At 38.4% G+C, this 25,261-nt stretch overlaps 6 protein-coding genes across 9 annotated transcripts in view; 3 read left to right on the top strand and 3 right to left on the bottom strand.

Moving 5' to 3' along the window:
* pip4p2 (phosphatidylinositol-4,5-bisphosphate 4-phosphatase 2) overlaps positions 1-3,411 on the bottom strand; it is a 19,869-nt gene extending 16,458 nt beyond the window's left edge. Inside the window, exon 1 of one of the 2 annotated variants that reach the window (XM_015030463.1) lies at positions 3,109-3,411. In XM_015030463.1, the coding sequence (XP_014885949.1) occupies positions 3,109-3,214 (106 nt within the window). In that variant the 5' untranslated portion in view covers positions 3,215-3,411. The remainder of the gene's footprint in view (positions 1-3,108) is intronic. The other variant, XM_015030464.1, reaches the window with a different exon arrangement.
* A 3,147-nt stretch (positions 3,412-6,558) lies between these two features.
* Positions 6,559-10,586, top strand: LOC106946252 (uncharacterized). 3 transcript variants are annotated; one of them, XM_015030460.1, is made up of 4 exons: positions 6,559-6,577; positions 6,695-6,749; positions 7,930-8,469; positions 9,890-10,586. In XM_015030460.1, exons 3-4 carry the CDS (start codon positions 7,937-7,939, stop codon positions 10,029-10,031), a joined length of 675 nt encoding a protein of 224 aa, XP_014885946.1. In that variant the 5' UTR covers positions 6,559-6,577; positions 6,695-6,749; positions 7,930-7,936; the 3' UTR covers positions 10,032-10,586. The 3 variants fall into 3 exon arrangements, with proteins under 3 accessions (XP_014885946.1, XP_014885944.1, XP_014885945.1); XM_015030459.1 differs by lacking the exon at positions 6,559-6,577 and adding an exon at positions 7,372-7,544 and having other exon boundaries at positions 6,632-6,749; XM_015030458.1 differs by lacking the exon at positions 6,559-6,577 and having other exon boundaries at positions 6,622-6,749.
* A 2,422-nt stretch (positions 10,587-13,008) lies between these two features.
* chrac1 (chromatin accessibility complex subunit 1) lies at positions 13,009-14,234 on the bottom strand. Its single transcript, XM_015030461.1, has 3 exons — positions 13,978-14,234; positions 13,696-13,822; positions 13,009-13,369 (listed from the first exon to the last, which is right to left on the bottom strand). Exons 1-3 carry the CDS (start codon positions 14,128-14,130, stop codon positions 13,290-13,292), a joined length of 360 nt encoding a protein of 119 aa, XP_014885947.1. The 5' UTR covers positions 14,131-14,234; the 3' UTR covers positions 13,009-13,289.
* A 1,085-nt stretch (positions 14,235-15,319) lies between these two features.
* On the top strand, positions 15,320-17,530 carry gatad1 (GATA zinc finger domain containing 1). The gene is made up of 6 exons (XM_015030457.1): positions 15,320-15,511; positions 15,607-15,815; positions 16,496-16,618; positions 16,704-16,763; positions 16,865-17,048; positions 17,119-17,530. Exons 2-6 carry the CDS (start codon positions 15,633-15,635, stop codon positions 17,307-17,309), a joined length of 741 nt encoding a protein of 246 aa, XP_014885943.1. The 5' UTR covers positions 15,320-15,511; positions 15,607-15,632; the 3' UTR covers positions 17,310-17,530.
* Positions 17,531-18,522: 992 nt separating this feature from the next.
* lrrc14b (leucine rich repeat containing 14B) lies at positions 18,523-21,919 on the top strand. Its single transcript, XM_015030447.1, has 3 exons — positions 18,523-18,975; positions 19,039-19,667; positions 20,732-21,919. Exons 1-3 carry the CDS (start codon positions 18,700-18,702, stop codon positions 21,417-21,419), a joined length of 1,593 nt encoding a protein of 530 aa, XP_014885933.1. The 5' UTR covers positions 18,523-18,699; the 3' UTR covers positions 21,420-21,919.
* Positions 21,920-21,967: 48 nt separating this feature from the next.
* On the bottom strand, positions 21,968-24,327 carry uqcrb (ubiquinol-cytochrome c reductase binding protein). Its single transcript, XM_015030456.1, has 4 exons — positions 24,255-24,327; positions 23,380-23,448; positions 22,359-22,525; positions 21,968-22,181 (listed from the first exon to the last, which is right to left on the bottom strand). The coding sequence occupies exons 1-4, from the start codon at positions 24,271-24,273 to the stop codon at positions 22,104-22,106; spliced, it is 333 nt and encodes a 110-aa protein (XP_014885942.1). The 5' UTR covers positions 24,274-24,327; the 3' UTR covers positions 21,968-22,103.
* Positions 24,328-25,261: the final 934 nt, after the last annotated feature.

Raw genomic sequence — 25,261 nt, 5'->3', positions numbered from 1 at the left:
GCGGAGAAGTAACAATTTTTTTTATTATTTTTTTTATTTTTTTTTTTTCTTCTATTTTTTTTTTTTTTTTTTTTTTTTTTGGCATCTGAACTGACTCATATCAGCTCTATTTCAAAATCTAAAACAATGTCAGATCAGGACTGGATTATCCTTCACTAAACCCGGATTATTAAAGACTCCTTGTGACCTTTGTTTTGTTCAAATATAATTTATAAGGCTACAAATCAATAATAAAATGTTAATCAGTAAAAAAAACATGTTTTTATTGAAGTCTTAGATTTATTTTATTGTGAAAAACAAACTGAGAAAATTCAATTGAACAATAATCTATTTATTTACTTAAAGTTAACCAGAAATGAAAATAAATAAATAAATACATAAAACAAAATTGCATTTATTTCTCACCCTTGTTTGTGCTTTATGGAAAGTCATGGGTTGGATACTTTTGAGTGCCATTACGGAAACACAAATTAGCATGTGCAATCAATGAGAGAACAGTACGCAAACCTGTTCTCAAACAGGTCCGTCTTATTTATTTTTTTTACATTTCAGTTAGGCTCATCAGCCAAACCCAAAGCCTAAACAGTAAACTCCAGTAACAGCAGAGTGCTTGTATCTAGACTTTAGACCAACTCTATTGTGTCTGCATGGGAACTGACTGTCTGTGTGATTTAAGTTGTTGCATTCAGTGCATGAAGTGCATAAAACAAGCAGATTATCAAAACTCAAACAGGTAGACTTTCTCCCGTCCTCTTAAAATAATTGAAACAAACGCAACAGATCTCTACTCGATTTCAGTTTGAGCACAAAAACAAAGAGAAAAGAACAAATTCTGTCCTTTTCACGCAATCCCTTAAATGCAGCTGGTTTTTTGGTCATCGCAGTCGTTTTGTTTTAAAATGCCATCACGGTTTAGACGAAAGTAATCCGCCTAACAAATTGGCTGATTATCGGCCAGCAAATTTTAGAGTGGAATTACCAGATAATCCGAGCAGCAGAGAGGACAGAGAAAATAGGCCAAGAAATAATAATTTAAGCTAACATTCATTTAGGAGTTTACCCAGCCACTCTTGCACAAACAGACTGTCGCTTCATAGATCCTTAAAGTCTGTGTGATTAATCCAACGGTGAAGTATGACTTTGGCAGGATTAGAGCACTTTTTCCCCGAACTCCTGAAATTCATCTGGTCACAGATTTCGTTCATTTAGTTTCTGTACAGCAAGCTGCATTGTTGCAGGACACAAAAACAACAGCGCATGAACCCTCACGCCGAGGGAAACCAGGCAAACGCTAAATGGACTTCTCTGTTATGAAGAAAGCAATCACTGAGACTCTGATCTGGATGGAGGGGGGGGTTGCGGTTTAAATAAAGCCAACAATGCGGAAGAGAATGTGCACATGTGCAATCACATTTTACTCAAGTTTTAAAGCTGCTAGCTAAACGTCTCTTTAAGATCCTTCACACACACTTCAGATATATTTTATCTCCCATAAAACACATTTTTGCGACTCATTTTCGGATGTTTTAGTCAATTGTTGATCGATCAAGATCACAATCAAAATAATAACAAGATTAGACATTAAAGCACCCCCTAATGACATCACATAAGGCATAAGTCAACTGAATGAGTTCTTGAGTGACATTCTCGTTGCCCATTTTTGTCTTTAATTATGTTCTTCATCATACTCCAACTTCAAAGGGTGTTTATGTGTGTTCCGCAAGTCTGCGGGAAAATGTTTGGTAGCGTTTCTGAACACTGACAAAAAAATAAAAAATACCCCCTTCTGAAACACATGGCAACCATAAATACATGACCAATACCGATACGTTAAAAAATGACTAACACCAGCAATGTTGGTGCTGATATATTCGGCGTCCCTAACAAATTCTTATCATTTTACAGCAAGTTATAATTAAATTCATACTGTTAAAGGGATATTTTGTGCAGAAATGCGATTAGTGGATAACCAGCGAACACGGATTCGTCCAGCTTTGAGGCACATTTTTGATCTAACAGAACTTCATCTCTGAAAATTATTAGATTAGATTATCAATCCTTGTCACAAAGGAGAGAGAACTAACTATCTTTGCTGATGGCTTATGAGTTTATAGGGCAAAAAAAAATAGTATGAGTTCTTATTTTTGACGCATTTATTGAAGACGTTAAAGTGCTTGAACTGATCACCATCTATCGGAGCCAAATGAGGGGGAATTGGCAGACCGACTGGTGAATCAGCAATCACAAATTGTCTAGTAATCATGACAGATTGGAGTGATCATTTCCTGACTGAGAGGATAGAGGACTCCACGCCGGAGCGCCATTAATCTATAGAAAATCTGGGTTTTGTATCTAGATAAACATAATGAAAAGGGGGGTTTAAAAAAATCTGACTTTTCAGTATTTGATCTGCTGATCACTGTCTGACAAGGAAAAAATGGTTTGACTCCACTCTTTGGTCAATATACTATACATCTCTATTTCACATCTTCAAGCCATCTACTGTATCAAACACTCAGACCACTGAAACTATCTGTTGAATACTGACACCGATTATCTTGCTATTTGCATGTTTTCTTTTCGTACAGACAAGCAAACAAGCATCTGCTTTCTTCAAGGTGGTAGCTCACTCATTTCTTCTCATTTTTAAAAGGACACATCTGGGACAAAAGGCTGGTGGCCTGACTTCATCTGCAGTGCCTCAACTCTCTCCCCGTAAACACACAACACTGACGCCGACATTCAAAGCTGGATTCACACATTTTCTTCCTATTAGTACCACTGTTGTCATCCTGCAAACACCCCCAATGCTCGGGGAGTCGTGACGCAAGCATTTCTGCTCTAAAACCCGGTTGGTGTTATTGTAGGCCCCTCTCGTCTCTAACCCACTGCTCCAGTTCTCACAGTCCAAGCTCCACCTTTGTGTCAGCTGCCGTCGGATTTCCAGCCGATGCCCTTGCCTCGCTGCGCCTGGCTCCGATTTATTTACGCACAAACCCGATACGCCCTGAAAATGATTCAGCATGCATGCAGGCAGGCAGAAATCTAGGGAGAGTGTGGAGGGCCGTGGGGGAGGGGGGGAGTGGAGGATCCGCAGGCTGTGTTTACCTCGGGGACTTGAGTCCTGCAGGTACGGGGGAGCCGTGGGGGTCACGTTCTCCGAGTTGGGGGCCGACAGCAGCGGAGAGCGCTCGTCCATGCCGTCGGAGGCCATGTCTGTCGCCGTGACAAATGACGGGAAGCTCCTGGCTGCTGCGGCGAGTCTTCCCACGGCACGGAGAGGGAGGTGGCGGGGATTGCAGCCCAGCTGCTGTGGCTCTTGGTGCCGAGTTGCTCCGGTCCTGCAGCCGTGGTGACGTCAGCCGGCTGGAGGAGGAGGAGGAGGAGCTCCGCGGTGATCCCCTCCCTTCCCTCTCCTCTCTCAGCTGTCGCCGGGTCACAACGCAGGAATGTGGTCTAAAATGTCCCCGAAACACGAGTGTGAAAAGTTTCCACAAATGCTTCGACATAATTTGCTATTTTTTTAAGCAAAAACAAATATCAATATGATATCAATCCGATCCTGAAGATAAAGTTTCATTATTTAGTAAAAGGGAACGACTTGAACGTTTCAAGTGACGCAGTTTCCAGTTGTCGCCGCTAGATGTCGCTGTTGGACTACCGATTCCTTTACAGTGCGTTGAAAAACTATTCTGACTTTTTCAACAAAGACTCATGTATTTCATTGGGACTGAGTGTGATTCTCCAACACACGTTAGCGCAAACCTGTGAAGTGGAGGGAGAAATAATACACGGTTTGTTTTCAAACTTTTGCATGGTTTCCGTTTGCATGAATGAACTAAAACCCACTGCCACTCCTAGAATTGGAAAATCACCTTATTAGCATGGCAATAGTAGAGCTCAGGTGGGAGAAAGTACAGCTATTAGGCATGCATTGTGGATCAGACCTTAGTTTTCTGTTTCTTTTACAACAAAAAAGAGAGAAAAGTGTGACGTGCATTATATTTTGTTGCAATCACTGCCGTGTGTCTGTTGAGGTGTTTCTTTACCAGCATCCAGAGGTTGAATTTCCTCACATTCTTTACAAAATAATACAAGCTCAGTCAGTTTGGACAGGTCCACTGCAACCTCCAACAGGTTTCATGATGGCTTTTCCCTTTCTTTAGCTCCTTCTATCTTCCCACCAGCTCTGATCAGTCCCTAATGAAAAATCGTATTCCCGTAAGATGATGTTGTCGCAATGATTTTCTTCCATATATGCAGTATGTTGCAATTTTTGTTTTGCTTGTGGAGCGATCGACAGAGTGGAACCAGAGGACGTGATGAGCTGCCTAGGTTTCACAGACCAGCAACACCTCAGAGAGCTGCTCCAGTCACTAAATGTCCCATAAACCACCAGGATATGTCGTCTGATACAAACAGCAGTGAGGAATCGGGAGCAGAGAGTTGAGTTTAGCTCTACTGTGTTCTCTTGGATCTGATCCTTGACTCGTTGAGCTGAGGTCGGCCAGAAATGGGAACAATAAAACAGTCCAGATGGTTGAATGAGCAATATTTGATCATATAAACCAAAAAGAAAAGAGGCTTTACTTTAAATTTTATACCAAATTACCTTAAATATTTATACCTCTTTTAAAGTACTCTTATTTACAGGCCCTCAAAAAAAGTGCTGAGACTTGTTGAACTTTTCCACTTTTTATTGCATTACGACCGCCAGTTTAAAGTATTTTATTGAGTTATGTGGATACTTCAACACGGAGAGGAGTGACCGATTGTGAAGTTGTAGGAAAATGACTCATGTTTTTTTTTAAAGTTTTTTTTTATTCTTTTCATTTCTGTTCAGCTCCATTCACTCTGATAGTAAATATGATAACTTCACGGGTGAATTTTCTAATTACCATCCGTGAGAGGGTAATTTTAACATTCACAAAGAGAATGTTAGAGATAGAAGTACAAAAGAGCCAAGTCATAACAAAAGGCTTATTCTGCACCACTGAAGCTTCTCTGCAGTTTTTTTTAACCTGTTAATTTGTTTTTGCTGTTAATACCTTTTCTTTTACCCTACAGATGAGTGGTACTTCACAAACTTCCCTTGCCTTCAGAAATACATAAATAAGTAAATAAAGGCCGATAAGAAAAGAAAAGATGTGGAGAAATCCATAATAACCTCCGTAGAGCAAATATCTAGATCTAAGGTGATAGAATCTGATCACAGGACAACTATTAGAAACACACTGTGCACATCTGTACCTTTTTGGAAGAATAACAAAGAAGAAAGCCATAAGAAGTTTGATTTAAAGTTTGCTAAAAGCCACACAGTGGGAAAAAGGCGCGCTGGTCAGAATAGACCAAAATGTAACGCAGTCAATCTGTGAAGGAAAAGTATCAAGACACACAGCCCTGAACGCACCATCCATAAGGTAAAATATGAAAGTGGCAACATCATGCTGTGAAAGCTCACTGTATGTATTTACAGTAAAATAAAGTGTATAAAAGTACACCACACTTTTAAGATTTTTGTTTTTGTTTTGACAACCGTAATTCCTTCTCCTTCCTCTGAATTGTTGTGCATAACTTTGTGAAGGTCTGTGGCAAAAAAAATAATAAATCCAAGGAAGAAGAACTGAAGCTTATCCTTCATGAATCCTTTTACCAGACCGAGTTCGTCTGGTACCCAGCGAACATTTGTGATTGTCGAGAATTGTTTTTGTCTCGACAAGTTTAGAAATACATTACATTTCTGAAAGCTCAATAAGAAAGGGTAAGTTTGACTTACAGAAACACTATTAAGGCGGTTTGTGTTTCGTTTGCTTGGGCTTGGAGCTGTGCTATTTTTCTGCCACGCACAGAGACAGAGAGCCAGGAATGTAATCCTTTGACATCCTTATCTGCTTAAGACCCAGTACAGTTATGTTTTTTTTTTTCAACTGACAATGTTTCTTTTTCAGCTACAGGAGAAATACAAAAGCTGTATGATTCAGCGCATATCAGGTTTGACAGATTAAAGTAGATAAGCCGTGTCTAAAGCTGCTCCTATTCAACCTAAGACAGTGTTTTCTGCTTCCTGTTAAGTTACCCTGAAACGTTTCCAACAATCTTAGTTGTTTTTGCCAAAATGTATCTCATTCCTTGTTGCTTATGTCAGAGTGTAAAATACTGGACAACATCATTCCCTGCTCAAGTAAAATTGCTTCATGACGTTTTTCAGCTTTTTCGGGACATTTTTTTATTCTTATTACAGTCTTAAAATGTTTGACTTCCTTCTAACACTGTAGGTGTGAACAGATTCCTCGTCCTCTGAAACTGGGCCAAACTGTTCGTATAAAACGGGCTAGTAAATACCAGGAGCATCACTCGCCCCCGAACCCCCCATGCCCAATGAAAAACAGTCAGAAAGAGAGAAAAGATAAAGAATAAAATAGCTTAGCCTTCGGTACAAGATCTAATTTATGTAGAAAGAACTGAGACATAAATGAACAATTATCAGTACGACTATCAAAAAAATGACTTGCCACTCGCTTCTTCCAGACAGACTTTTGTAGCTGTAAACAAGAAATCACTGAGCCTCTAATTTGAGGTAAGTTTTTTCATCATTTCCTCCACAGCGTTTGGCTCCAGACTGCTGTAATCGAGCCAATGGAAAGCCCTTCAGACTGTATAGTAGAGGCTGAAGTCGACTCATTTTTTCCAACAGCTTCAGGCTCCAAAGGAGCGCCACTGCAAACACTCACGCTGCTGTTTCCTACGAGGTAAGATCTTTTAAGATCAAGACAAATGTTAGCTCTTCTTGTAGTACTTGAAATATGATTTTATTTGCTTGAGTTGTTTTGAAGTAGACAGGGGTTTTTTTTCCTCATCAGTTTCTCTACCGTTTTTCTGGCTACCACTAGGCTACTAAAGGAAAACTATTTTGACACGACTAGCTAGCAATAAAACATGAGAAATGGAGAAAGAGTTTTTGCAGATGTATTACAGGGGTGTCTCAATGAATCAGAATATTGTTTTTTATTCTAGTAAATCGATTAAATAACAAAATGTTTAACATCTACTAAAACCCAAAACATTTTTCTGTTGATATGCAAGATCATTAAAAGAAATGGATTTTAAATGTAGAAATATGAATTGAAAAGCATGTGCAGTTAAAATTTAAATAGCTTTTCTGTTTCTGCTTTTCTGATGCAACTGAATGTTTCAGATCAACAACCAAACTTTAATATCAGTCAAAAATAACCAGAGTAAACAAAAGAATCACCTTTCAAATGATGCAAACCAACCAAAAAATGTGAAATCATAAATTACTGATTAGCCACATTTTTCAACAACTGAGTTCCGCCTCACTAGCCACACCCTTTTTTTTTCCTCCTTAAAAAGGACTGAGCTGGCTTTGGACTTGATAAATCACAGTGAGCCGACATCAGCAGGTGATATGACCTCTAAAATCATCACTGACCGTGAAAACATTACACCGCTTCCTCCAGACTCTGTGACTCTGTGGCTTGTATTTTCAATGAAATGTCCGGAGGACTTTTAAACACTGAGAAACGGTAAAGTCTTTTTTGTTCTTAGTAAATAGTAATCACAAAATTATCATCATTATGTCATATTAACATTTTCTGAGAAACCAAATGTTTCAAAAAATAACACAAAATATATCTCTATAGTCTCTATATACATTCTTAAAACGTTGAAGTAAATTAGCTTTTCGTTTTTATTTATAGAGATATTCCTGTATATTAGTTGGTTGTTTTCTGTGTATTCATATTCCTGTTTGCTAACATGTTTTATTTTGTGGAATCAACTTGCCAATACATTCTAACTAACCTTCCTTTTAAGCAAAGGAAAAAAATCTGAATAAAATTCAGTCTTTCTTCAAAATCATAAACAATGTCATAAATATTAAAACCAGCTTGATTTGTTTTTTTCATCCAGTTTAGAGATGCTCTGGTGGACAGCCGGCAGGGCCTGGCTCTGCTTCTCCTGCTGCCTCCTGCTGGGTGCCTGCTCCCAACCAGAGGACGGAGGACCAGAAGTGGTCGTGGAACAAGTGTCAGGAGAACCTGGCTTCGAGGATTGGGAAATGGGTTCTGGATCTTCTCTGCTGCATCTCTTCAGCCACTTCCCTGCTGACAGCTCCTTTGTTAAGGAGTCCCCAAAAGAACCAGTCAATTGCACGCAGCGCTTCTGGTTGCCACCTTCCTCTCCGGTCTGCTGGGAAACTGTAGCAGAACCGGAGGAGTTCGCCAGGTCCCGTCTACTTGTTCTGCAGAACAGGGCCGCACTGCAGGCGGTGTCTGACCTGAGCGGGGTGGAGGAAGCAGGGGTTTCCTACAGCCACCAAGCCAGAGAGGAGGTCCAGGGCGTCCTGTCAGACCACCAGAAGGCGACGGAGATAATGCAAACCATGGAGAATGTCTTTGTCTCACTGGTGGAGAAGAGGAAAGAAGGGAAGGAGGAGGGCATTCTTACTAGGTGAGAACCAGAAAATCTTCTGATTGTGAGATATACAACTTTTAATATTTGTTTTTGGGGGGGGGGGTTAAGTTTGGTGCATGTATTTGAATATATCGTGGATATTCTACAAGCAAAACAAGATCAAAACTATACTTAGGACTAGATTATATGGCTGAAACATGTATCACCATACAAGAGTTTCATATCAGTTTTTATCAATAATTATTGCCTTTTTGTTTGTTTTTTTGTTTTAAATATCTAATATACTGCCAAAGTGGTGCTATGACCTTTCCTGCTTTATCCAGATTTCACTCCAGCACATTGTTCTTTATTTTTAAGCATTATGAGGCATGGTGGCAAAATTCAAAACTGCTACACATTACTCAACAAGTTGTTGCTAGGTGACCTGAAAGTGAGTGAGTTGCTAGGTAACCAAAGAATGAAGTGAGTTAGTTGATGCCTCCCACCTTGTGGTTGAGCAACTAAAGCTTTTCCCCTGCCTACATCTCCCAGATTGTAGTGCGGTTCTGGACCAGGAAGTAAAAGTAAAATGTTGCATGATCTCCTAGTGCAAAGACACAAATGCATGCTTTGCAGATGCATTGTAAGATGCTTAATTTTTATAATAACATTTTTAACTAAACAAGATAATTAAGAACAGAGAAAAATCGAGGAAGGCTATCCACGTTGTCCACAGGCTATAGCGATAGCGTGTAACATCCTCTAGTCCACTCAATTTAACTTAAATTGTTTTATGCAGCTCTGAAGTCCAGGCTAAAGCATTTTAGTTAGGCTTGGGTATGAACTTCATACTACCAAAACATGGAATATATTATTTTTTCTGTTTTCAGAATCACCGTAATGCAAAAAGATCCCATTTTCATCAAATACTGGCTTTTTCCTTCGTAGCACACATCTGTTCAATCCAGAGCAATAAGTGCATGCTAAGTTTTTCCACACACGAATCACATTTCCCAGCTTGGTTCTTGCTAGATGACCGACGCCGGCTAATTTGTAATGCGTTTTCATCTGCCCGCATTCTCTACGTCCTGCTTGCTGAAATCTAACAATTGAAACAGGTTGAGCTTTCTTCATCCGACGACTGAGACTATACAGGACTATTAAGGCAACATCTACCAATTCAAATAACACATCCCAGCTGGCCGCGGACCCAAAAGCAGGTCCACAACCAGATGTTGAGGCTAGACCTTAATGAACAAAGGTTCTCAGAAGTTCTGCATCACATGTCTTACAAGGAAAATCTGAGTCATTTCATCGCATTTTCCAAATAACAAACTGGATAAAACAAAGCTCCAGCTAAAAATAAACGGAGAATGGAGAAAAGAGAAATTCTCTTGAATTTGTATGAACTTAGGAATACAAAAGTCTAATCTTTACATTTTATTTATTTTTTTATTTTTTTCCCCCCTCCTGACAGCATAAGGGAGCATCTTACCAACACAAGGGAGGCGATGGAAGGAAAAGAGCTCCTGGCAAACAACCTGGAGAGCCGCTTTTCTACTTTAGAGAAGACTCTGCTCAACATACACCTTCGACTCAACAAACTCATTCGACAATGATAACAATCAAAGCATCCTCCAAGAGCCTCTGCTACAAGAGTTTAAATGGTGCATGCATAATAAATTCCGATGTCTACAAAGGAAATTTAAATTGTTAGCAAAAGAACAGAAAAAAGTACAAACCCACGACCTGAACACATGTGGCCGTTCCAGTTTACGACTCCGAATGATCCGTACAGGCATTTTACAGTCGTATAAAACACCTTGTAGAACTCTAGTATACTGAGGTCTGCATCAGAATAAGAGACTGGTCAAACTTGAGGGATTGTAGTTTTTGTCTGTTTATATAGACATTAAGGTTTCCCAGCACAGCATTGACATGTATTTTAATCTAAAATCTAAACAATAAATTCATTACCAAATAAAAAGGAAGCATTCTGATGTGTCAGACGTTTAAGAAATATTGAATTATTTAGACTAATGGCAGATGTTCAAAGGTCTTGCTTGCAAATAGAGGTACATTTTTTCAAAGATATTGGAAACATCCAGTATCAGTAATCAGATGTGTGAAGCTAACTGAGATACCCATCCTTCATCTGCAGTCAGTTCTTATACTTTTTTTTTTTTACAAAAATTAGAAAAGTGTGTCATGCATTTGTATTTATCCGCCTTTACTAAATGCAATCTGCAGCAAACTGCAGTCAGTAAAGAGAGTACAGTTTAATCTTAAGATCCAAACCCCAGTCTACCCAGATTTGTGGAAAACATTAGACAGCAAACAGCATCATGTACACAGAGATCCACAGCTGACATGGGACAACTTTCATCACGCTAGTGCCGAAAGGAAACACTCATAAGTTGTGTTTACTTATTCCGTACATGGTGTGACAATCGCCGTTTATGGAATAAGATGTTGTTCTGGTCCGTTGAGACCAAAATGTTACTTTTTTGCACATATGCCAAATGCCTTTTGTATGGGAAGACCCTGAACTCATCACCCAACTGCTTCAAGGCTGCATAGTATTAGTAAAATATAAACGGGGTCTGCCAAAGTGTGCCCGTCGGTTGGAACCCAGCGCTCTGATGCTAAAAATTAGAATCAATGCTAAAGTCAGCTACAATGTACTCAAGACCGTGTGGCGAGTCACAAACATGTTGACTAACATGAACTTCCACCTTTCAGTATTTTAAAATTTGTGTTTAAGCTAAAATTAGCCAAAATGCTAATATTAGCCTACATGCGGTAAGTAGCATGTGGAGCATCACTAGCATGTTGTCTTAATTTAACTTGCCCCATTCAGTATACTAAACATGTCTAATAAATAAGACAATTATTTTAAGGAAAATGCCTGTAGTGGGGGGCACTGAAATGCTATGTATGGAAAAACCTGGTTAGCATTTTGTCTTTTGTACATTTTTAATGTTGCACTTGTGTAAGGGGAAACACTATTAACATATGACAGTCACAGAACAGAACCATTATACGTCCATGCAAGCCAGCAAGTTTGCCTAATAATTTTGAGGAAAACAGCTGCGTATGTCTGACGGGCTCGATATGGTCTACTACTGGAGTGCAATGACCGAAGATCATGCCAGGTCCATCATCATATTGCTATTGCTGACATGGCTCACCGAAACAGTGCAATGGCTGAATATTGTCCAGCAAAGTTTAGTCCGAGACTGACGACTATAAGCTTGTGGTTCTCACTCACGGTGCAAAATAAAAAAAAATAAAAATAAAAATAAAGACAGTGGACAATTGCTTTTTTCTAGAAAATTGTCAACTTTCACACTAAGGATTTTAATTCACACTGAAAAATTCTGAGAAATAATACGTAAGCAAAATATGAATAGTCACAGGAAATATGTACTTTTCCCACAATGCAATGGAGACCTGAGCTGAGACATTTTAAAGTAATTGTGGCATTTAAAATGTGTTTGTTCTGTCAAATGAACCTAAACAACCCAAAAACTTAACTGATTTAATAGTCTAAATGAAAAAGCAGATAATGAGGAATGTGTCTAAAACAAAAAGACAAAATATTTCCCACTCCAATGAAAACTAATCAGTTGCAGAGACTAAAGAGAGACCATAATAACCTGCAGCTCTGGCTACTTGCTATGGTAATTAAGTATCTGCACCTGGGCTGGCTCTCTCTGTCAGACAGTATGCTGGAGACAGAGTTTCTATACTTGTGAGACACCCAGCGTCAGTCTCAAGAACCCTGACAAAAAACCATAAGCCCTAGCAAAAATTTGAAAACATTTTACGGGAGCAGGCATGTGTATCTAAGTCACGACCGACTTTGAGACCAATAGGGCGATATTTGTGCCCGTGAAGGCGAGTTTAAAATAGTTTTGGAGTCAGAAATCCACTGTGCTATGTGTGTGTGTCAAACAGACTTTGGAAAAAAATTCCTATCCTTATGAGACACCCAGCCTCGTTTTTAGTAATTTATGTCGGGACATTTTTACTCAGAATCCCACTAAAAGTAATAGCTCCAATGCCGGGATCGAGCCACACATTTTGATTCCACAGAACACAGAAAAGCTGGTTTGCGTTGATGGGAAGATGGACGGAAGCTAATTACAGGGCAACCCCTGAAGAAAACCTCCTGGAGGCTGCTTAAGATGCATTGATGTTCAAAGATGCTCTCCACCCAATCTGACTGAGCTTGAGCTGTTTATAAAGAAAAAAAATGGGCAAATGTTTCAGCTTCTACAAAAGGTAAATCTGATAGTCTTATCTGCAGCTGTAAGTCAGTGTTTGTTTTATAAAGTATTTACATGGGGGGGTTGGCAGAATGCCAACAAATGTCACACTTTTCAAATTACATTGAAAAACCCTTTAAAAAACAAGTCATATTTGCCCTCCACAATTATCCACCTCTTTCTGTTGGTCTAGCATAAAATCCCAATATGCCACCTTGAAGTTTAAGGTTTTAACATAGCAATTTGGGAAGTAGTTCAAGATTTGTAGAAACCTTTGCATAACACTTGGTGATGGGGGTTAAAAAACTCATTTAACAGCCTTTATCTTTGGAGCAGTGTTAAAACATTTTATTTGGTTGCAATTATTTATCACCTACATCCTCCTGGAACTACGTGAGTTAAAGTTGATCCGAGGGACATCATTTAATATGTTTGGTGTATTTGCTTTCCCATTCTCAAACCTTTTTTTTCCCCCTAAAATATCTACATGAATCAAGTGAGTAAGCTGAAAAGTAATGAAGTCCATGTGCCACCTCACTTTTCCTCCCAATGACAGCAGAGTGCATCTGATAAAATGTCCACATTGGAAAATAAGTTCTTTCTTTATCAGAAATCACTGTCTTCATCTTGCATTTGTTCCAAAGACTTCAGATAATCTTGAGCAAGGATCTTTTTTGGCAAAATATCTGTTAAGTAAAAAAAAGAAAGAAAAGTTACATGACATAAATTCACTGCTTGTCCAACTTCAACGTTACTTCATATATATTTCAGTACTAATGTACAAACACAGTCATTTAACCCTTTAAATATAGATTATGTAAATAATCCATATTCTTATTTATGCAAATTTAAATGTCTTGCGATGAATCAATGGTAGAATATTTCACAAAGCCGTAAACGCATTTTATATCTGCAGTTTTCTTTGAAGTATCAACAACATCCTTCAAGCTTATTTGCACACTAATTATCAGCATCGGAAGGTTGATAGTTTCAGGTGAGTCAGGTTTCTCACCTGTGAGGAAGTGGAAAGTGTCGCTCTCCTCTGCGGTTTTAGCCAGGTCGCTGTAGTCCAGGGTGTTAGCTTCCGTCTGGGAGCGGTTGTTAAAGGAGGTCAGAGCCAGATGCTGCACAAACAGCTCCTTTATCAGCAGCAGCAACAACAACAACAACGCCCGAGTTAGTCAATTAGAAATCTCCAATTAAAACTCTAAAGCAAACATCTTCAAAACAATAAGCCGCTGATATTCCAGCTCTGCTACTAAGACCTTCAGTTTAGCTTGTAACAAAAGCTTACAGTAGCCTTGGTGGTGAGAAAGAGAGCGTCCTGGTTGATGCTGGAGACATCCGGGGAGCTCTTCATGATCAACCGCACTCTGGAGATCGGTAGTGAGATTGCCTTTTTAGCTTCTGATGCTTGGCTCTGTTTTCCTGAATTAGTTTGAGACATTCTTTAAAATAGAATAAACACACTCTACTGTTAACTTGCAGGACTGTTTTGAATTGTGACGCATTTCGTTTCTTCTTCGTCGTCTTCCTCTTCTTTGGCGGTCTTTACCAAGGATTAGCGCCACCTACTGGAAGGTTCAAATTATAATTGAATGTGACGTGTAACTTTGCCAAGTAACTTTGTGATTGTAAAATCAAAAGTCCTCGTGTTGTTCTTAGCAGAAAAAAAATATTTTAATACTACATACTAGTTAAAAATGTTTTTCTCAGACTGAAAAAGTATTTTTTTTTACTGTAGTGAGGAATAAATATCTAAAAGAATGTGTTTTATTTTTCATCTTTAGATTGGTGCATCTACACATTTTCTCTTACTTGGCATAAGAGGAAAGAGTCTTACCTGTTGTAAGACTCTCTGTAAAACAATAAATGTATACATCACCTACAATAAATTAAGTTGCTTCTCATTGGCCCCAAAACAAACATCAGTGGCCTCCCATAAATATTTTAAATATAAAAACTTTACATTTGTTTATTGACAGTGAGAAAAGCATCAAAGTATTTTTTTAGGTTAAGTTTCAAGGAATTTGGAAATTTAGTTTCTGAAAATGCATAGAATACATTTTTTATAGATACTGATGTTATGAGTTCATATTTGATTTCATCTGTGCTTCAACTAGGTTTGTTAAAAAATATGTCTAAACAAATAACAATTAATCCATGACTGATTTTAAAGTCAACAAGTTAAACATGATGGCCCCCTCTCCCAGACTCCCAACAAACCTGTGTTGTAAAGCATTTTTGAGTACTTAGAAAAACACTATGTAGATCAAATTTATTATTATTATTATTATTATTATTATTATTATTATTATTATTATTAAAATGTTGTTAGTAGAAGGGATGTTCTTATCAGGAAGAGGGGGCCAAATCAATTTCTGATTAAGCCCTCAAAAAATATTGGACCATCCCTGCTTTATTGTGCGAGAACTACAATAACTATTTTACCCACAAGACAGTGTTTGGACTCAGGTTACTGTTTGCTGGGTAATAATTTTTTTTATTGTGTCCAATAAATAATTTTTAGAGAAAGAGATGGTTGGGTTATTCATGCTCACTAAAAAAATACCACTTTTATTTTATTTTTTTGTAATTTTTGTGTTAAACTAAGACTGATGTATGGTCTCAGTCCTGTTAGTGGCGCTGTACCCAACTTCATGTTTAACGTCAGAGGAAGAAGCGCAGAAAAAGAGCAGGACCGCTGCTAAGGATAATAGCGACACACATAAACAGACCGAATTGGTTTGTTCGTTGGTGATTTTAAGATGCTATACGTCTTTTATTTGAATTAATAAATGTCGCTGTAATTTGCGGCAGCTACACAGGTGAGGGTTTTGATAGTAAACTGTTGTCGGGCAGCAAATCGAGGAGCTCCATCTCATTTTTTTGTTGGACACTGTTGTGTTCATTTCTGCGTTAGTTGACGTCGTTTGGTGAGCGGCAAAAATGCCTCTGGGTTTGAAACCGTGCTGCTCCGTCTGTAAGACGAACTCTTCCTCAATGTGGAAGAAAGGAAACCAGGGTGAAATACTGTGCAATAACTGCACGGGAAAGACCAACAGCGGCGGTGGAGCTTCTGGACCCTCCGTCTCCACCAGCACACAGCCCAGCAACGGCGGCGGAAAACAGGTCAGTCACACCGAAGAGATGCTTTGAGCGTGGCCTAAATAATTAGGGAACATTGATGTATTTGTAGCTTATTTTCTCATGTCTTTTTGAAACCAGAGAGCTGAAGGTAGATGTATATTTTTGGACTTGTGTGGTGCATCAACAAAACCGCTCAATATCACCCCCTGGCGGCAGTTAAGCATATGAAAAGCAGAGATCGCTTTGGCTTCCGTTTTATTTTCACTGAAGTAAGATTATTGAGATAAACAAACAATATATTCTTTGTTACTCAGCAAAAGTAAATGTGAAACGTATTATTTAGGATTATGGGCTAGAACTTGTAATCTCATATTTTACGTAATTTATTTATTCTAATATTAAGGGCTTGGGGAAGTTTTATGGGAATAATGGCTTGCAAGTGAATATGTATGGTTACAGAATACCACTCCCAACATGACGGTGGTGTTGCATCAGCTTGTACTATTCATATATGAAACAAAAAATAAAATGCATTTAGCCAAAACAAAAATCACAACAGGTTCCATTATAATACACTGTTATAGTCATTTCAGGAGTCATTGGAAGAAAGAATGATTCCTTAATGTTTTATAAATTCAACAATGTCAGGTTAGTACAACTGTTTTGAGAGTAAGATTCCATATTTAAAATCTGTTGGTGTTTTTTTTTTTTCTTTTTTCTAGTCGAAGCAAGAAATCCACAGGAGGTCTGCGCGGCTGAGAAGCACCAAGTACAAAGCTCCTGCCTCTGAGAAAAAGGTCTCAACAAAAGGCAAAGGAAGGAGACACATTTTCAAACTCAAAAATGTACGCTGCTTATTTTATTTCATTTTACTTGCCATATTTTTACTGCTCTATCAAGTATTTGACACTTGACTATGCTCCTTTACAGCCAATTAAAGCGCCAGAATCGGTGTCAACCATTATCACATCAGAGTCTTTATTCTACAAAGTATGGGGTGGTCACTGTTTTGTTTTTTTGTTTGTTTTTTTCAGTGTTTATATTTAAAAGTTATAATGTAAAAACCCAGAACCTCCTGTTTGTGTTCACAGGGTGTGTACTACCAGATAGGTGATGTGATCAGGGTCATAGATGAAGACGATGGGAAGCCGTACTACGCTCAGATCAGAGGATTTGTGCAGGACCAGTACTGTGAGAAGAGTGCGGCTCTGACATGGCTCATCCCCACTCAGGCCAGTCCAAGCGACCACTTTGATCCAGGGACGTACATTATTGGTAAGCGATCTGTTCACACATTTTGCTCTGATTAGTTTGACAGGGTTTTAAGCTCAGTTCTCTGTATTAGGACCAGAGGAGGATCTGCCAAGGAAGATGGACTATTTGGAGTTTGTGTGCCACGCCCCCTCTGAATATTTCAAGTCACGCAGCTCTCCGTTTCCCACCATCCCTCTGTGTCCCGAAAAAGGCTTCATCTGGACGCACATAGGACCTACATCTGTTCTGGCTGCTAAAGAGTCTACCAGCATCGCCAGTTAATAGGATTTCCTCATATATGGACTTGTGCTGTTTCTTTGAAGCAGTTGAATGTATATATGTGTATTATAGAGAAAACAAACTTATTTCAGTTCAAAGGCAAGTTGCAATCCGTTTTTGAGACAAACCATTTGTAACTACATTTTAAGGAACCTGTTTACACAGCTGAAACATTGGATTAATACTTTTGTATTTGACAATAAAAATAAAACTTCTTGAAAGTGTCAGTCTTTTTATTCTTATAGAACAGAAAACAAACTAGTAAGATGGAAAAAAAATGTATCTGTACAGATGGGATGAGGCCTGTTCTCTGAAGAGTAGAGCTTCTGATTCTTTGTATTAAAGGGAGCAAGTGGATGTTCTACATTTAATCAAAAAATGCCTCCTGGATTCTCATATTTTAATTCCAGAAACATTACTCTATTAATAATACAGTGCAGATAAAATACTGCACAATTTAAGTAAAAAAAAAAAAAAAATTATGTGACCTAGGAATCCCTTACTATGATCAGGAGAGTTTTTTTCAAAAAAAAAAAAAAAAAAAAAAAGAGTTTTTCTAATAAGACCACAAAAAAAGTGCTGTATAAATAAAAAAAATGCAAATATCTTTTGATATCGTTGCATAAAATTATTTCTTCCAACATGACATTTCTTTTCAAGACAGTCTTTTGCATCATGTCATGAATATGTAATAATTAAAATAGTTTATGGGTTAAATTTTGGTCAGAGATGTTTTCTTGCTTCATCGTGTATATTTCCTCTATGGTGACATTATTTTAAATTGTGCACTTATTTTTCACGAAAGAATCAAAAAGTAAAAGGGAAGAATATAACAGAAAGGTGAGATAAATTTAACAGATGGAGTTAGAAATAAAGATGTAATTTCACACTCCACTTTGAACAAAAGGAGTGTGAACTTGAAACAGGCTAAAAGAAAATGAAGATTTAATACACTGAATTATGAACATAATATTAACTGCAAACAAAGTTGACAATAAAACTCAAGCTTTGAATCATATAGGTTACACTCAAGTTTCTGACTAGGGTTGAAGTGAAATTGTACTGATTATGTTAAATATTTTTTTTAGTCACTAAACAAAGACGCTTAATTGACAATTTAGTTATTAATGGAAATTTTCCCAGCAGCATTCGAATGTTGATTCCACTTATCTCTACTGAAAGTCAGACAGTGTACCCTGACGAAGGACGTGAGACAGCTGTTTCTATTAATAGCCCCAACGCTCTTACCTATCACAAGACCCCCAATAACCCACACATAGCTGCTGCTGAACCACAGCAAGCCCATCCTGGATGAACACCACAGTAAAAACTCAGTAAAATCAGGAAAATCTTTCTTCTTCTTCTACTTTCCGCCTCGGATACCTTGGAGAACATGAAGTCCCTGCGCTTCCTTGCGGCTGAGGGCTTCATCCAGACGGGTTTAGCGGCTTTAGGGAACCTAAGCTGCGTGTCTTTCAACCTCTATCCGCTTCTCTTCAAGGCCTGCTACCTCCATGAGCAGGCCGAGCTGCTGCATGCTTTGGTCCAGACGTGGCCTCTGCCAGAGCTCAACATGCAGAGACTCCTGGGGAGATCCTCTGACTGCGAGCTGGACCTCACCTCCTGCACCTGCCGAACCTGCCTACACTCAGTTCTGACCGGTCTAAAGGTAAAGCCTACATCTGTTTGGATGTTTATGCCTCTATAACTTTGTGATGATATTTCCTTACAGGACTATGTGCTGTCTCCTCCAAGAACATATGCAAAGAGTTTGCATGTGGTGGACCTGACCGCCCTCAAAGACATTGAGCACCAAGCCTGTCCATGCAAGTCCACCATGGGTCGATGGGCTCGGACCCAGCTCCTGACCCAAATGTGCTATGAGACCATGGTGGCCATGCAGGCGAGCGACGTGAGCCCATCTGCGTTTGAAACATCAATCGACGTCCTCCTGAATGGATTCGTGACAGGCCGAAGCTATGAGCTGGTGGCTCAGGCCTTCCTGCTTCTCCGCTACTGTCCCTTGAAGGTTCGCTTTGTTAGCTTTCGAGCCGACTCCCTCGCTCTCAAGCAGCTCTTCTACGTCCTTCGTCTGGCAAAGCCTGAGTCCATAACAAAGCTGGAGGTGGTCCACAATGTTCCCCTGGAGGCCACGCACCTGGAGGTGTTGCTGTCCAGGGTGGAGTTTCCCAAGCTGCAGTCTCTGGCGCTACCAGCGGGGGCGCTGGATGTTAGGAGGCTGGGTGCTGATGATGACGACCTCCTAGCAACCATTGGGCATCTGCTGGCACAACTTGGCAACCTTACTGAGCTTTATGTTGGGTTCTCGACTCTAACTGGACATCTTCGCCGATTGCTGTGGTGAGTACACCAACTATCTGAACTGGCGGGCATTTAATGCATCGTTTGTCATTTATTGATACATTTCTTGTCATAAGAATTTTGATTTATGGTCACGATAAATTCCAATTGATGTTTATAAATACTCGAAACTGTAGTCTCAGAATTTTTATTTTTACAATTTTCCCCACTGTTTGTTCAATGAGAGTACCAATAAATATCAGTTAATTTGAAAATATGACTAAATGCAGTTATGTGCAGTTTAGTGATACAAATCATGCATCTCCTAAAGAAGCATATTACACAAAGGTTGTGTTTGTGGGGCTGCGATTACTGTTTGATGCAGCCACAGCTGCACAGTTACCTAAAAAAGTAGAAATAAATAGTTCTTATTGTCTTCTTATGTTATCAAAGTAGTACCACAACATACTGTGATAAAACTTTAAGTCCATATCGCCCACCACTACCAGGTCACCTGAGGTTTGTTTTTTCTTTATGTATATAAATAAGGTGTGCACTTCTTGCAATAGCTCTGCTATTCTTCGGCAGCTTTAAATGTTCTTGTTTAACAATGGACGGTATTTTGTTGTTAAAATTGCTGATATGATGCCAGAGAGGACAGACAGCTCCAGGTCAGTCAGGGACAGAGCCATGCAAAAGTATTAACACCACTTCGATGTTTTGACATTTTCTTACCTTACTGGGTTATCTATTTTATTTTAATATCAGGGTTCTATGTAAAAGGCCAAAACAAAGTAATTGATATTTGCCTTTAGAAGCCTCCTCAACAGTAAATACACTGGAATTAAGAGATATAACTTTGCCTAAATTGTATTTTACACTCTTCCCTCTCTACTAACTGCTTTGGACAGTCTGTTAGCAGTGGTGGAGACAAACCGTGAAGAACCTTGTATACAAAATAAATGAACATGTTTTCCAAACTCAAAAAGTCATGCTTATATAATATTTTATAGTGATTTATCCAAACAAATCTACTTAGTGTTCTTTAATAACTATATAAAACTATGTCAGTTAGGCTAGGACTCTATTTTCCCAATCCTGAATTATGTGTTTACTTTCCCCAGCCCTCTTAATACACCACTGAAGTGTCTGGAGCTGGCTAACTGCTGCCTGAACCGCGTGGATATGACCTACCTGGCCAACAGCCTGCACAGCGAATCCCTGGTCCACCTCGACCTCAGCGGACACGACATCTTCGGCTCTTTTTCCACCGCATTCCACAAACTCCTGAGTCGCTGCTCTGCAACGTTGACGACCCTCGTCCTCGAGGAGTGCGACATCGAGGACGACCACTTAACCACCTTCACCAATGCTCTGTCTCCCTGCCAGGGGCTACAGGAGCTAAAGCTTCTGGGAAATCCTCTCAGCTCCGTCACGCTGAGGAGGTTGTTCTCCACGCTGACAACAGGGTTTCCTAAACTCAGGTACATAGAGGTGCCTGCACCCCGAGATTGCTACTCTGAGGATGTCGCTTATCCTCTTGAAGATGCAGTCTTGTTGGACTACAACAGAGATTTGTTTCAGCAGACCAGGGGTCAGCTTTTGGGCATCCTGGAGCGAGCCGGAAGAGGAGACGTGGAGGTGTGCACCCCCCTCATGGGCGCCTACGATCCAGACATTAACGAAACCAGCAATGAACTCGGGTTGTCAATGCTAAAATCTTTCAACAGTGTGATTGGAAATTTTATAGGTACAATAACAGATGTGGACACCAGGAGATCACAGGCCCAGAGAGGAAATGAGAACGCCTAGTGAGCAGCAAATGGACATGAAGGATTTTATCAAGAGGCTTTGAACAAATCTAAATGAAGCACATCTTTAAAATTAAGTGAATTTTTAATGAATATACATCAATCCTTGTTTTTAAGGATTAATATTAACCTCGTCTCCATTTTGTCTAAGTTACGATCTCGTTTAAGAAAACAAAAATGCAGATAAATTTAGTGATGGTAGCATCTGATGACTAAAGTACTTTTGGAAGTATTCATACTCTCTTTAATTATTGCATATCATGTTAAAACTGCAGGTTTCATTAAGTTGTACTGGGATTTTATGATCGGCAGATAAGGTGTTCTAGAAGATTTATCTGAAAGAAACTTCAGATATCTTGTAAAACATTTGAAAAGCACTTTTTATCCACTTCACAATTTCACAACTATGTGTTGGTCTAACACTAAAAAACTTAGAAATTGTTGTATTTGAGATAGAAGAACTGCAATGCATTACCGAGTGCAGAAATGTTTTACAGTGTCATGTCAAACTGTAAAAAATAAAAAAAAACAAATCAGATACTTCAGTCCTTTACAATGTAATTTTTTTTATTGGGCTCTGTTTTTTTATCCATACAGGTTACATTTCATTTTAAAACTTTACATAGTACACCAGGGAACAATTATACACCAACCATATAAGATTTAACAGCCTAATAGGAAAGTGTTATTTCTTCATCCATTCCTCCCTTTCTTTCCTCTCACGGATCACCTCCTCCAGGTATGGTGTCAGGTAGTTGACATCCTGAGAAAAACATAATAGGTTATGAGAATAAATGAAACCCCAAACAAATCTTGTAGCAGCTGGCAAAATAATGTCAACGTGAAAAGTTTATTTTATGACAATGATTCAGTACTTCAGTAGCTCCTTCGCGAGTGCAAGACATGACGCATGAAGAGTCTTGTTCCCTTGTGAACTTACCTCCTCGTATTTTGTCCACTGATCTTTTGGGAGGATCTGTTGCTTCATGGAGAGATCCAGGGCTCTCTTCATCCTGAAGGTCCTGTCGTTATAAACGTTCTCTGGGAGCCTCCTCAGGGCCTCCTTCACATCTGAGTCCTCATATATTGTGTCATCACGCATTAAACCTGCAACAACAAAAAAACAAATAAAACAAAAAAAAAACACGTTCAGATCTTGGAAATTCAATAATGCACAGTTGTATATGTTAGGTTTTGAAACAGCTGATGTTTATTCACATCTTGTCGCTATTTGTGTGTGTGTTTCCATAAGAGCAAGAGGGTGGCATTTGTTTCCAAACTTCAACTAAAGTTAAGTTTGTTGACTTTGTTTTGATTAATCCTCCATTTCTCATTTCAAAATCAGAAAAAGAAAATTAATTATGGTGCTCGGGGCTTTCAGTCTTGGAAACAAAATCAGAACCAGCAACTCTTGAATCAGACCTGAACAGAAAGCAATACTGTACAAGAGAATCTACATTTATTCACTCTGTAATCACCTGTTACACAGAGTGTCTTTTCATTATAAATAAAATGAATTCAAATCCATCTGTCCCTCAAACTGAAAGCCTTCCTGATATTCTGTGCTCAGTTTCTGAAGCAATGCTATAAAATGATGAACTTTAAATACCAACTTTTTGGTAAACATGGGTTTTGTTGAAAAAAATTAAGGCACTCCGCATGTCTTCCAAAAAAAAAAGCAACAAATCAGTTGCTGCGCAATTGAAGGACATCAAGCATGCAACTCAAGAGAAGACTTAAGCTCATTGATAAGTTTACAGCTTCATTGTGCAAACTTCAAAAAGAAGATCACCATATTGTTATACTTTTATTTTCCTCTCTCTGCCACTTATCTTGTAGCAAAAATAAGATACAGAGTCCCAGTTCATTTTTGCTTAAGCTTTACAAGGGTGGCATCATAAACTTCAACCTTCTCTTGGTGTTTTGAAAATTTACTTCATAACAAACTTTAATTGACTTACCAAGCTTGTTGAAGCCACACAAATTGTAATACCACTTGCGGACGCCAAGCATGAGCCTGCCCGTCGCTGCTGTAACATGAAGGAAGAACACAGAGAATATTAGAGAGAAAAAAAGCGTACAAACTTCTCAATACATCAGACAACAAAGGGAAAAAGCAAATATAAAAGTAAGCATGCAGCTGCAACACCCTCATCTAGACATATTTTCATCTCAAAAGCTATGTAAAATAATGATATGTTAGCTAAAACAATTGTTAACGTCCCTAAAAATGAGTAAAATGTTTTGAATACACTACACAGCATGTTAGATAATGTCTTGATTTACATGTTTATTATTGTTAAAAATGACTTGCTTTGTCAAGTCTTTACTGAAAGTCTCTTGTTAATACAATACAGAGAGAAGCTAGAGAATCGAACAATTAAAATATACAGCAAAGCAATGCCAAGAGTTTTCTCATACATGACATTAGCCATGTAATGAAATAGGACACAGCACAATGTAGGTTAGCCGGCTGTAAGTATTAACATAATAAAAGGTTGTGCGCAAGAAATAAAGATCATCAAGCTTCCATTGCACTAATTTCTTGAGTAACATGTACAAAAAATGTCTAAAAATGTCTTGCATACAAATTTTTCAAATAATTATCCATAACGGTGAATGCTAAGCTAGCGCTAGCCGACCTGTTAGCATCGGTTAGCAAGGGGACATTAAGGACACACGCATGTTAGAGGCACAATAAAGTCATTTTGAAGCAGAGGATATACAGTTTTACAACGCCGTGTTTGACAATGTATTGCGATTCATTCAATATGAACATGACAAGATATTTAAAGGTATAGAAACGTCTTAAAAATCAGAAGCGATGTTCGCTTACCTGGTGCCCTGGACGCCATGTTTACCACTAAGAGCGAGTGACCGCAGTGTATTGTGGGTAAAAAGCGGCTCAGAGGATGATTTTTTTGTTTGTTTTTTGTTTTTATTAATAAAGACAAGAAAATGACATATCTTCAAAGAATTGTAAAGGAAACGTTTTTTGACTGGTAATTTTAAAAATCCATTCTAACAAAAAAAAAGATATACAGCAAAGTTTTCTTTATTCATTTCCTTTTTTATTTCCCTCTGAAGGACAGTAAAGGGTACTTCAGTTATATTTTTAAACAAAGTGGATCTCTCAATATTAATTCCTTCTTGCTGATCTGATCAGCAAGTGATGTTAACAAGTGGAATTTTACCTTTTATTCCTGAAATGTATAAAACATAAAATGTACATTTTATCTGAAACTTTAATATGGCAAACTAAAGTATTTATATTTTAATAATCACATACAGTTTAATTTAAATGTTAATTGTTGCAACTCTACATTTAATTTGGTAGATCCCACATAAGTTTCCAACTTGGTCTTCCAAAATTGGAGCAAAGAAAGAGAAAAAATTCCTTTTAGCAGCAAGAGTAGCTACATAAAACTGTCCAGTTTTTAGAACATTTTTTTAAGATAAGGATTTTTTGCATTTTGGTGAAGTCATTCATTAAATCCATCAGAAAACTCTTTAAAAAAAAAAAAAAAAAACACTCTTCTGTTCCCAGTCTTTTGGAACACATAAAAATCTTCCAATTATAGATTTAAAAATCTATAATTGGGATGTATTATTATGTGTACACAATAAAAGTACTAGATTTTAGGGTATCCAAACAATTTCCAAAATGGATTTAAACATAAAGCAGGTTTTCATGACACCACTCGTATTCGGAAGGAGAAAAGAATCCTTCTCATTTAGAACAATTTGCAATGTTGATTGCATTAATATTGTTTACTTTTACTGTTTTTGAGAAATTACAAGTTTTACAGTTAATATATGGTTTTATGCATGTAAACCATGACA

This window comes from Poecilia latipinna, unplaced genomic scaffold (genome assembly GCF_001443285.1).
Source record: "Poecilia latipinna isolate Pla-1442-1.1 unplaced genomic scaffold, P_latipinna-1.0 Scaffold183, whole genome shotgun sequence".
Taxonomy (NCBI): Eukaryota; Metazoa; Chordata; class Actinopteri; order Cyprinodontiformes; family Poeciliidae; genus Poecilia; species Poecilia latipinna.
Note: the sequence above shows the minus strand (reverse complement) of the source record. Positions and strands in the feature narration are given on the sequence as shown.